The 13,490-nt window shown below is 41.5% G+C and overlaps 1 protein-coding gene across 1 annotated transcript in view; it reads left to right on the forward strand.

Moving 5' to 3' along the window:
* Positions 1 to 472: 472 nt before the first annotated feature.
* The window catches only part of LOC311504410 (glutamate receptor ionotropic, NMDA 2A-like), a gene marked incomplete at both ends in the record, with an annotated part of 89,322 nt that continues 76,304 nt past the window's right edge, over positions 473 to 13,490 (forward strand). Inside the window, 2 exons of the mRNA XM_084567463.1 lie at positions 473 to 490; positions 1,246 to 1,452. Coding sequence (XP_084423589.1) covers positions 473 to 490; positions 1,246 to 1,452 — 225 coding nt within the window. The remainder of the gene's footprint in view (positions 491 to 1,245; positions 1,453 to 13,490) is intronic.

Genomic DNA, 13,490 nt, shown 5'->3' on the forward strand with positions numbered 1-13,490 from the left:
AGGAGGAGGAGGAGGAGGAGGAGGCGCGCGGACCTGTCCACGAGCCCTCACTGCGGAACGCGCGGGGCTGCCGCTGGAGATTCCAAACCAACGGTTTTATTTTGGATCCTAGAGTCTAACTGATCCCCGCTCGTCAACGGCTTTTTTTTCTTTCTTCTCCGTCCCCGCCGCTGAATGGACGGCGTCTGACATCTTCACCGAGAGGAATACTACTTATCTACCCGAGGGAGAGGAGGTGGCGGAGGAAGTGTGTGTGTGTTGGGGGGGGAGGTCTTCAGAACCAGACAGGTGGATTTATCCTTGTGGTGGTGGTGGTGGTGGCTTTTGGGAGGGAGGGGGGGTTTGGATGGAAGAGAAATTGATGGATTAATCTGACGGAGGAGAGAGTCGTATATGTGATTCCCACTCCTGCCGAGGGCACCCGAATGGAGTAACAGGCTGCAATGTCATCTCCACCTGACCGCCTGGAGAGATGTGTCACGGGAATGGGGTGAGCTTAATTGGTATGTTTTGGGGTTTACACTAGTTCAGAACTAACTCGCCTCCTGTCTGGGGGGGTTGACGCGGGGAATGAGCAGAAATGGTCGGGGTCCGGTGGTTTGTATTTGCCGCACACTCACTCTCCTTAAAGTGGAGCAGAGGCGGGGTGGCTGGTTGTGTTCCTCTGCGCTCCTTCGTTCGTCCGAGTCCTCAACACACAACCTGCTGCATGCCCTACATAGACGAGCCCGGCACCGGAGAGAGGAGCGTGAGGGGAATATTCGCTCAGGAGCCACAGGCTGTTTTTTTTGTTTTTTGTTTTTTACTCCCTCTGCCTCTCATCTATCTCTTATCTGACACACAACACAGAGAAACAGAATTTGTCGCTTTACGCAATTTAACCTTTTGAATTCAACTTGCGTTTTTGCCACGAGAGCTTTCTGTACAATAATCCAACAAATAAAGGCACACGCGCGCACTTTCCTCTCCCACACACCTAGCCTATACACTGACAAACACACGCGCGCGCGTACGTACACACGCACGTGCAGAGTGTTGCTGGTATTTGATGCCATTCAGATTCAAAATGCTAATGAGTCACGAGGAATGTAATGACATCGGTTAATAATGATCGTAACGCAAAAAAAAAAAAAAGACACCCGGCATCCAGCGCGCGCGTCCACCTAACACAAAAGAGTCAAAGTCAACAAGTCAGCGCTGTGGAGAGCTGCAGCGGCAGTGATATTTGGTATCTTGTTTTTCCAGATCAAGTTTGAACACTTTTCCTCTGGTTTCACTGACGCTGTGAGAAGGAACCAAAATGCCAGTAGACGGACGGGTCACGGTGGCTGCCTGCACGGGGCCTCGCACCACGGCACCAAAACTCAGCATTCATCGCACGGACTCCGAAGAAGAAGGCGCAAAAGCTCCGCGACCGCAAACCCGCAGCAGCCACGCTTTGTGACACCGAAGGTAAGGAGGACCGCGGCTGCCGGCTGCGGTCAGGTGGGGGCGAACGCGCCGTCAGAGCGGCTCGGGCGGAGCGCCGAGCGACGCTAAGCGGCGCTGTTGCATCACATTATCACCGGTTGCAGATGAGAGGCCGTGTAATGAATTCATATCTCAAATTACAGTTTTCAGGCTTTTGAATGCAGTCACGTTGTAGAAACACATTTTCTTCCGCTTTACTCCCGCTTCTCGTGCCAAGTCTGACACACGAAGTGTCTTCTCCTCTTCTCGGGGACATAGGAGCCTCCACGAGCACGAGCACGCGCACACACACAGATGTTACATGTGGGGTAATTATAAGAGCAGAATATAGGAGTTTGACATGACACAGTATACAAATCCCATAAATCTTCATCATGATCATTCCTGCTGGCAACCGAATACCCTCCATATTTAATACTCTGTGTTCATTTATCATAATCATTTAGGGCAAATTATCCTTCATGCCATACCAGACTGATTCTTTTTTGTGTGTGTAGAGAAGTGAAGAGACGGATGATGTGCTCGGCAGTAGCCTATTTTCTCGAATAGTGGGATGACAAAAGGAGATCAACTCTGTAGGGCATAAATGCAATAGAGTGGGGAGCAGTGGATGTCAAGAGATGTTGCAATCTTCATTAATATAAATATCTTGAGCAAAGCTACAGTGGATTCTGGGCGTGATGTCATAGCACCTTTAAAACCTCATCAGTATTGTATGGCAGACCTACTTTTCAGCTCCCTCTCCTTTCTCTTGTTATCACACCAGAGAGCAATTCCCTGCTCAGCCAGGCCTTGTATTCTCACCTCTCACAGCCTGCTATTAAACAAAACTATCACTTAAAAACAATTTTTTAAGTGATGCGACGCGTGCCATGCTCTGATTCCCGTTTTGGCTACGGCAGGACGCAGTGTTGAATGTGTCGAGTTGCATCTGACTGAGCTGTTCGCTGAACCAGCTCTATTGTTGGCGAAGCAGGTGGAGTACTTCAGAGCTCGTCGTCTCCAAGCCGCCTGTCAGTGTTGTCAGGACCCCGAGACTGCGTTGTTCTGTTTCGGTCTGCAGTTGAATCTATTTAATTCCTCACTCTAAATGTGCTGGTGTCGACGTGTTATGGTGCTGCCTTTAACAAGATGGCCCTCTTGAGATTATTTTGATGGCACCTAAGTGGAACTGGCGATATTCACACTAACATTAAGTTCTCATGCTGGCAGCAAAGATTCAAAGGTGTCTTTCTCGCCTGCGGTTTTGCTGAACACAAATTTATTATAAAGCATTCTTTAAAGAGGGCATTGAGAGCTTTATTGCAGACAAATGGCTACAGAAGATGAGCAGGCAGAGTACTGTGTCATGCCTTGTTTTTTTTTTAACATTGTGCAAGACATTTTTAGAGCTAGAGCCCACAATTAGACTAAAATCTACATATGCCTGCTAGTAGGGAAAGGTTCAGAGAGCCATCATGCGGAAGTCTTCCTTTTCATGAAAGATACATGGAGTGTTTTTTTTGTCTTTGGTAAACTGTTAGTTTTACTGAAGTGATCCAGAAGCTGTGATTGCTGTGTGTTTACTGTGACATAGACTCAAGGAAAAGCTTATCTCTGGACTAGATTTACCTTAAAAATGTCTGTTTAACCATAGCTATTACCTGAGTTATAAGAATGTTTTTATATTATATTATATGTTTTTGCGTAGCCAGTCAGTCAAAGGCATTTGAGTCACAGACAGTACGATAAAACCAAGGAAGAATCCTCACATTCTCTACTTTTATCTGAAGAGGTGTCACATATAGAGGATTTTAGGCAGGAGTACAAAGACAAGGTTGCAACCTGGAGCTTATGGAGAACAATTATAAAAAAATAAAAATAGAGAGAAGCCAAGGAACCCGTGGGTGGAATTCGGCACCTTTTTGCTCTGCACTGTAGCTGTATTTGCCCTGAAGGAGGTATTGACATAACCCGTGATAAGAGCTACAGGAAATAATCCCCTTATCTGAGCAGTGTTTTTGGATGTACCTCAATATCCAGTCACATTGACAAACTGCATGTTTGAAATTCTTTTTTTTTTTTTTTTTTTTGGTGTTGGGGTTCTGGATGTGCTACGACATCAACAGCCAAAGCACGTGCAGGCATCCAGCCTCCGGCGTGGCCTTTAGCTGTCGTCTGCTGAGCAAGTGCTTTCTTTAAAGTCAATTAAACCTGCGACTGTGCCTGTACCAGCCTCGCTTCTGAGGATCTTGTCGCGGCGGCCACCAAACTCTGGTTACACGTGACTCTCGGTGGCCAAAATGTTCACCGTTCTTTTGAACGTACCCAATCGCAGGTCAAATGCCACTCACACAAAGCTTGAGATGATGAAAGTGAGTGTTTTCATTTGGCTTTTCCTAGCAATTACCAGCAAAAAGGACTGAGTGACATATGATAATGAGTCGTTTGACCCCTGCTGATCTTCTGTACGTTGATGTGTGATAGTTCCGTCAGAGGCACAAGTTAATAACCCAAAAGCCTCTTACAAATGTGCACTGTTTAATCATTTAATCAAAACACAGCTGGTGGTCTCATTTAATGAGTTGGTGAGCCGTAGTGATATTAAGTAGGGTTTGACTAATACAGGTTTTTTTTTTTTTTGAACTGATCGTTTTCAAATTAAATTGACAGGAGATGTTTTGTGATGATGCTGCGAGCACCATTTCTCAAGCTGTAAATTCTCCAGCCTCATAAGAGGTGAGGAGAGTGATTCCTTAATCTGCACTGAACTCAATTCATACTTGGTTTAAATGATATCAAAAGATGTTTATTTTAGTTTCACAGCTAAGATTTTAATCGCCATAACAGCAAGCAGCGACTGCAGCCGTTCAGTGCTGAATCTTTTGTACATAGCAGCTTAACACCAACTCTGTTAGTGGTTTGACCCACATGTGGACTCATGGCTACATGGGTAAGACTAGCGCACACCTGCAACAGTGAATATTTAATGATTTTAAAGTGTTTCCATCTGCTTCAGATTACAGATAAGTCTTATCCTGCTGCAGCACCGTTTTTCAAAACTTTATGGATAGGATTTAAGTAATCGGATTGGAATAAATCTAAAACACTGGGGTTTTCAAACCTGATAAATGATATTCACGTTGCTCAGGCGAGGATTTGGATCTGGGAATAAAAGCCTACCTTTAATCAATCTCAGGACTTGTATCGTCGTGACTCAAGGGCAGATAGTTCTGAAATCAGGATAATCTTCATCCTACTTGAGAGGTGGTTTCAGGGTGGATTTAGAGACGTGACAAGCATAATAGAGCTGTAACCAGGAAATATACATCTTGAGCGTGTATTTGAATATCATGTTTCTATTTTAATCAGCAAATCTGTCAAAACAGTTTCATCCCAAATGCCTCTGCTGCAGACGGAGGAACCAGCTGCTTGGTCGATGAAATGGCCTTTAAATTTGCTTATTTTTCATAAATATCTTTGAATTAATGTTGATTTTATCCTCCATTACTTTCCCAGCGTGAGGATACTTTTGTTTTGCGTCGTGGTAGATGCTTAGCCTTACCTTGATTGTGGCCTTTCGGAACCTATTCACTGTACACAAACCTATTATGAGTTAAATCAGCTGTTTAACCGATGATGAGTAAAAGGTGAAAGGGCCGTGGAGTAATTTATGACTTTTATCGACCCGTATTGACAGATAGTCAGACCTGCAACAACGTTTATAAATCTCTGTGGCTCGTGATTGACCAAAATGAAGCAGCCATCTATTCACAGCACAACATGAAAGCAGTCTAATTTAACGAAAGGTTAAACACACAGTATGTAGCAAGAGATAAAATAATATCATTATATTGCCGAGTAGTTTACCTTGTTAGTGTATGCTAAATCTTGCGTGTAGCTCTTGTCCGCAATCTCTAATATAATACATAAAACCCTTTCTGCGTTTACTGATAACAGCAAGAGCTGCATGGAAAATAAATTATTCTTAAAACTGGATTAATTGATTTTTTTATTTTTATTTTTGTCACTTTTTGCCGTGGCGTTAAAAACCCGTAAACGCAACAGTGGCAACTTAATGTCAAACTTGTTATCAAACGGTTGCTTATTAGCAAATCCAGCAGACATGGAGCAGCATTAAGCGTTCAATTTGAGACGCGCCTCCGGCAACTTAATGTAGTGAGTCCAGTGTGCTCTCATTTTAAAGACTGTTTTGTACTACAGTAACTCCTTATGGAGATATATGGCACGAGTTATAGTCACTAACTGCGAGGCAAATTGGCACGCATTGGGTTTAACAGAGCGCTTTCACCGGAAACTGCTGCCTATTATGTCTGGAAATGAGAGTGGAGAGACTGAACCAAAACCGTGAACTAGCTCGACGGAAAACCAAAAACATTAACTGTCGCCAAGAAAAAAAAAAAGAGGAACTACTATACAAGGTGATACCTCAAGGTGGAAATGTCACTGTCAGCTTCAACATTTGGCATTTTATCAATATCAAGATATTAAATGTTCTTTTTTTAAACTACATGATAGTCAGTGGTCATTGTTTAAAATAATAATAAAAAAAAAAGATGCTCACAGATATGCCCTCCTTTGATGTCGGCAAAACTCGTTCCTTTCAAGATGGTGGTTGTTTCATTTTGGATTGTAATCCCCCCCACTGTTTCTGTTTGAGTACCGTGCTTTTGAATTAGCCTGATTAGTATTAAGCACAACGTGAGGTTTTGAGAGTGAGAACATTTCCAGCTTCCTCTGAGGTTTAGTTGTTACCTTAAATCAGTGGTTCCCAATCTTTTCACAGCCCGTACCCCTTCAGACATTTGACCTCCAGCCATGTACCCCCTACTCTCATGCACGTGGCTATGCTAGCAGCTTCGCTAGCCACATCTGCAGTGCTTCTGGCACCCCGGTCACAGTTAGATATAGAAGTTGAGGAATAGCCTGGGTTCTTGTCGCTGGCATGTGCATCTTTGCCTGTAGGCTGACTGGTGGTTGCAGTTGAGGTCTCTCTGGAAGGGCAATCTATCCGTTATAGCCATTTAGTAGTTTACCTCAGACTGATGACTTGACAGCTCAAATGACAGAGAGTTATCAGAATTGTTGACGACATAATTTAAAGACCCAATCAAGAATGAGATTTGCTTGTTTCTGGGTGGAAAACAACTGTAACAAGTATAGCTATATCATCAGGAAATTTGACATGCCCACCAATCATAGACATTTCAGGGAATCTGCATCTTTCTTATTTAGGTGACCTAGCGCTAGCTACATTAGCAGCAAACTGATACATAGCTTCAAAGCCAGTTGTCCTAGAATCTAGCTATTAACATAATTGACTCACATGAAAAACAGTCTTTTGATTTTTCATTTAGGTGGAGAATCAGAAAATGAGGAAACAACTGTTATCCATTTTTTCAGTTTCAAAATGTAATCAGGCTGAGTTCAGAATCAACTCTTTCGCTTACCCGCTACGTCACTTTGCGTACCCCTGGGGGTACGTGTACCCCAGATTGGGAATCACTGCCTTAAATGAAGCCTGTTAGACTTTGTCAGTCTGAGGGCTTTCCAAGCTCAAAAAGAAGCTTAAGATTTGCCTTAAGTGTGGCCAGCCTGGCCCCTTTCACTTCGGCCATCTTAACACCCAAAACCCATATTCCAATTTCATGCTTTCACACACACTCCAGATTTTGGTTCAGACTGACATGACGCGGTTTTAGTTAAGACACTCTTTAGCTTTTTAAATTCAATTGAGTCCATCTGGTTCCATGAATTGCTTTTTCCCCTTTTTCATCAATTTACATATTACATATGTTATGGCAAAATTAACCCAGTGTGTGACTGAAAAGATGAATATGTTGTCAAAATGAGCCAGACGTTATTATATCTTACCACAGGAATTAACACATGCACAGTAGGGCTTTCTTTAAACAATGGTATCATGGAGCTGCAGAATCATTTTTGTAGCACCATCGTTCTGTTCTGTTGGTAAAAGACAGTGAAAAAGAATAGTAAATGTAATTCTCCCGACAATCCAGCGGCTACATTATGAAAAGGAACACTTGGCACTGTGTGCACAGTACTACCTGTGCCAATGATGTTAAGTCCATAAGGGATTTTATCAGTCAGCTTTGGCCCAAGTAACGTGGCTTTATTGTCTTCCCCATTATTTTTTTCTGCAAATTCACACTGAATTAAAAAAAAAGAACACACTACACAATTGAGGATTTTCTTTAGTACTTTTATGTGTATGAGAAATAGCTTGTAAAAGGTTTCAGGACTTACAAGCCAAATAAACTAGTTTTGTTAGTGAGCACATGCTCAGCTTCATCCACCATTAAATGGGACCTATTCCAATCGACACCAGCGCGTAAATCAAGACAATTTCCGTAGTAAATTAGCAGGCATTCGTGGTTCTGCTATGAAAGAGACATCACTTACAATTTGGGGTTTACATTTACAGTATGTTTCATTCACCTCATTTGATGTTTCTGTGATGCTTTGAGTTACACTTGACTCCAAAAGCTTCCCCACACTATTTGAAAGAGATTTTCAAATTGCTCGTCGTTTGTCTTGCTTTGTATCAGTCCTCAGTGTAAAGCTTTTAGTGACGGCAACACAGATTGCTTGGTTCAGTTGTGTCCAGTGAAGCCAGAAAACTGGATGTTTATATTCTAAGATAGTGTTTTGATTCCAAAGAGCCCCACGTGTCTTCTCCAGCCCAGCCAGTTGTTTGTAAAGCTTCAAGGAAAACAATTTACTGTTCTACTATCTTCTCCTAGTGATTGTGTATTGGAAGAACATTATTTCTGTGCTAGCGTGCGCCATGCGACGCTGCAATACCAAGTGTGGCCACCGCATTGGTGAATTCGTGACTAGGCTCTGCCACACTCCAAGTTGCTATAGGCTAATCCATCTCCATTGCTACGGTTGCTCCACTCTTGAACTCTCCACGTTAAATGCATCGCAAACCGTGCTCTATCATGTTGCTACAGATTTAAAACTCTTAAAACATTGTTTGAACTTTTTATGAAGTTGCATTCAAACCCTTAAATGAAAGGTTTACGCACACTTCAATCTCATGTTATCTTGTATAATATAATGTGTTAAACTCCTTTTAAAACCATACATTTTTTATTGTGCAATTAAGGTAAGGACTTTCTGTTATTATCATGACCTCGGCCAAGCGTAGTTTGGGAAATCAGGAAGTGATCAAAGCAGTAGTAACGCTGTGGAAAGCAAGCAGAACTTAAAGTGCAGTTGTAGTAAATAATTATATCTTTCCTCCTGCAGGGGTCTTTATATTTTTCCAAACAATTTGGATGTGTAAAGTTAACATTTGATCCATTTGTCTCCATGTAGACTGGCTTACATGCGTTTAATCTGCAAGACTTCCAGAATGTCAGAGGCATCTGCTTTCTAAGCCTCGCGCGCTGCACACAGCTAAAATGCTTATTAGCTACGGCAGCGTTAATGTGCCCATGCCTTGAAGCTAAGGTGTCAGAGCGTGTATGTGTTTGTACTTGAAGACACTGTCGCTAGAGAGAGTGGCTCTTTTATGTCAGTGTCATAGACTGTTGTCAGCCTCTCAGTCAATATCACTGACACACCACTGACGAGAGAGAGTCTGCTTAATGCAAATGCGGCCTGAGATCAAGTGTTTTGATGGGATAAATGCAAGTAAATGCTCCATGGACACTAAGGGCATAACTGCAGTTACATGCACAGATATTGACAATGTTCAAAACTAAAAAAAAAAAAAAAAGTTCCCTTAGGGGGGAATTTATAAGAGTAAATCTTGTTTCTTTCAAGACAGGTATGTTATTAAATGTTTTTTCTTTTAATTTTTTTTATCCATTATTGATCATCGTCCATGCTTCATCTCTGTTCTCTTAGACTGCTGTATTTCTTTTGGACTCAGTCAAAGGTCGTTCTTTTCTCCAATTTGTTCTAACACGGCACCTAGGAGACTTCCTGGAGCACTGACTCTGCTTTTATTGATTTTGCTGTTCATTTCTGTCTGTTATTTAACCCATTTATGAATAGCAGTGTAAGTGTGAAAGTGCTCTCTAAGAATAATTATTACTTTAATTATATAGTTGTAGAGCAACCAGTAAATCTGCGATGTGGTAATTTCATTTTATTAAGCCCAGGTCTGGATTTAAGTGGTGCCTTGTGGTGTGTAAGTAGATTTTCACACTCGGCAGCAGTTTTTCCGAGGATATGCTGCTTACCTAGGAGATACACACACAGATTTGATAAATATGTAAACACAGAATAGAAAACTACAATAACAGCAGCTGGTTTCCTGATCTGAAGGACTTTTGCATATCAATATAAACCAATAAAACACAAAATGACAATCAAACACTGTGGAGTGTGACACACTCGAACACAGCAAATTACACCGTGCAATTGACTCTGGCCTTTTGATTATTTGATATATAAAAAACAAATTGACGGCAAAGCAACTGAGATGTGTTTTCCCATAAATATAGACAAGCTTTTAAGGCGTCCTCAAATAAAATGATACGGTTATCTGCCTGGGAATGTTTGACACGTGGTGATTTTTACCAGATTTACACATGAACAGGATCCTGACTTCTCCACGATTTAGCGTGTCAGAGTCTAGTCAGTTTACATTCCTTTTTTTTCTCTACATGATCTTGTTGAGAACTCTGCCAGGCAGCGAGACGCAGAGGCCAAAAATATTCCCCAAACAGCCACAGAGCATCCAAAATATATTACACTAGGTATAATGCTCCCTTCCACACTGGTGGCAGGTGCTGTCTCCACCAGACGGTGCATCTGGTGATGTGGGAATATTTGAAGCCTCTGTCTCTTCCTGCCAAGTGTAGTTTTTAACAGCAATGAGCAAGACATCAAAAAACATATGTTGACTACGCTCTGGTGCTCAAAGACGTACGATCAAGGATTGATCTCATGTTGGAGGCTTTTGAAAAGCTGCCATCAAATGCACCGTATATGCCTTGACCACAAATCTTAATGATTTCATAGTACAATACATTAGATTATATCTGGCTTTAGCTGCCTCTCATAGTAATGACTTGACTGCATTCAAACACAGTAGGTCTTCTTAACGTAAATGTTCTGTAGTGACATTTTTTTTTATAAACATGACAGGGCCATTATATGAAGAGATATGGTAAAGTGATGAGATGAAATAATCACCGGGTTTTCTCCGATCCCTCGTAGCAGTGATGGATTTTCCAACTTATTTCCCACTGAAGACTTAATTAATGGTCGTTGTGAGAGCAAGGGATGCTCACCACCACTGCTCAGCCGTAAATCCCCTATTATGTTTTCACATCAATTTCACAGTTTATTGGATTCTGTGGCTTATTTTGAAATGTCTGACAAGACCTTATGTTATGACTATCATTCCAGTATTGTTTCTTTGAGGCGATGTCAATGTGTCTACTGACATAGATATTGCCAATGCTCCGTGACCATTCTGTCACATCTATATCGATTACTATCTTTGTTTGTGTCTTATATTGTAGGCAATAATGAAAGTAAACAGGAAGAGCCCCGTCAGTCCGTTTTGGTTCTCCAAAAGTCCCCCAAAAAGATGTGCAGAGCTCTTTTTGCTTTCACATATTTACTCATTTCCTGTGAATACAAAGCTAGTGAGCCTGCTCCCTTCGATCATGTTCAGCTCCATATGCCTGAGCAGGCACCCACCCCCCACGCATATCTGACCACAGCTGCTCCTGAAAGAGAGATGAAGCAGGAGGTAGGGACATAAAAATTTAAGGAAGCAATCCATTGGATGCAAATTAGTACATGCCACCAAGTGCAGGATGAGTCATCAACATTTTTAAATCGGTTGTCAGGATCTGACAACTCTAAAATACCATCAACAATACCACTGTTGGGGTAGGTACTGGTGTATAGGTGACGTGTAAAGGTAGATGTGTCATATAAAACATACGCATGTAGACTTAAAATGGGAACTACTGTTTTTTACTGCCTGGACCTTATTTCTGGCATAAAATACAATCGTTTACTCACCCATATAACTTTTGTGTAATTTGTAGTCCTTCGGGACATATTTAGATCAGCGTATATCCATATATTGGGAGTGACTGGGGCACCGAAACGAAGCCTCTAAATAAGGCATTATCTGCCGCGAAACTAGTTCATTTCGAAAATATTTTGTTATGATATGCTGGTGCTATTCCCCGTTGAGTCCGGAGTTAGCTGTTGTCTTCTGACCTGGATGATGTCGTCTCTGAGCGCCGCGCGAACCTGCAACGGTCGGCTTGTTTACCTGTAATTTGCTACTGCTATGGTTCAATCTACAGAGCCTGGATGATGATAACAGCTAACTCCGGACTCAGCGGGGAATAGCACTAGCGTACAATAACAAAATATTGGTGAAATGAACGAGTTTCGCAGAAGATAATGCGTTATTTAGAGGCTGCGTTTCGGTGCCACAGTCACTCCCATTATATGGATATATGCTGATCTAATTATCTCCCGAAGGAATACAAATTACACAAAAATTATAAATTGTAAACGACCGTATTTTATGCCAGAAATAAGGTCCAGGTTGTAAAATAACAGTAGTTCCCCTTTAAATGATGATCAAAGACTTAAGGGAACTGGTGAATGGAAAAGGGTGCAAAAAATATTTTTACAAACCAATTTTACATGCTGGAAGACGATTCTCCTTTCCTCAAAGCCGCGCATTTAACCTTGAGTTCCTCCAAATCTGTGAATCTGACCCGAAAAAAAAAAGAGCCGTTTGATTTGCTTAACTTCCCACCGCCGTAAAACCTTTAGAAGAATTTTGATGGACTAATAAATGTCTTCACCTTCATCTATTATAAATTGTCCAAGAGATTGCTGCACTTGCCATGCATGAAAATGAGAACAAATTCAGTGGCGGGGTGGATTTATTCCATCGTTACATCAGATTGTCTAACAAGGCTAACCAGTGATTGTCTACAACCGCCTTGTCATTTTAATGTTTCAGGTTCTTTCAATTATTAAAAGCTAGAAGGAAAAAAAAAACATCATCGTATATTCATAAGGATGGCCCAGTCTTAGCTCAGCATAGTGGCAGAGTGGTGAAACGTCTTCTCTTAAACTCTACAAGTCTAGTTGCCTTTCTTTTTGGATACCATGACCTGGATGACTGAGAACCTTCACAGACAAATAATTCTCTGATTTGCTGCCTGATATATTGATTTACTTGGTAACAGTGTCTAACATTGTGAGTTGCGGACTAATTTGTTTGCGATTATTATTATACACACACATTTTCACCTCTTAAATACAGTAAAAAGCAATTCTAATGTAAAATGAGATGCATCGTCCCTCATAAAATGACCTCTCTCCATCTCTCCAAAGTCAATGCACTTCTTTGACTTGGCACAGCTTCTTCCTAACTTTATTTTTTGTCCCTTTCTTTCTTCTTCTTGCCCCACCTTAACCTTTTGCCTTAAGTCTCCTCCACTGTGGTTGTCTTTCTTTGTTTTTCTTGAACTTGCGCTGAACCAGAACCCATGTTACCTTAAAGTCAAACACATAGAGACATATACTATATATAGACGTAGTCGCAAACACAACAACAAAAAACACGAAAAGCAGTCCCTAAATGAACGGGCCTTGTCTGTCCTTTCTGGTGTTTTGTCATTGTCCTTGTTTATTCATATTTTTTACCAATAAAATATAAATGACAGGCACTCTTGCAGACATTTTCTCTCCCTCTGCTTCCACGTGTACCACCAGCCCCCCTCCCCACAAAAAAAAAAGATTGGCCAAAAGTCTGTCCCCCTAACACATGTACACACATTTTTCTGCATTGCTGAAATTTTGATGTGGAAAAAGGCTGTTGGGTTGTTAAAAGACTGTGTCTGGGGGAGCAGGGAGCAGGCAGGCGTTGTATTTTTTTTATTTTTTATCGAGGACAAGCAGAAAGGCACTTGGAATGTACATCAATGTCAGACAAATAAAAAGGCTGTATTTCAAATCAAGACAACAAACATTAATGTTTTGCAATTCAGTGT

The sequence above is a fragment of the Chelon labrosus genome (genome assembly GCF_963514085.1).
Source record: "Chelon labrosus genome assembly, chromosome: 2".
Lineage (NCBI taxonomy): Eukaryota > Metazoa > Chordata > Actinopteri > Mugiliformes > Mugilidae > Chelon > Chelon labrosus.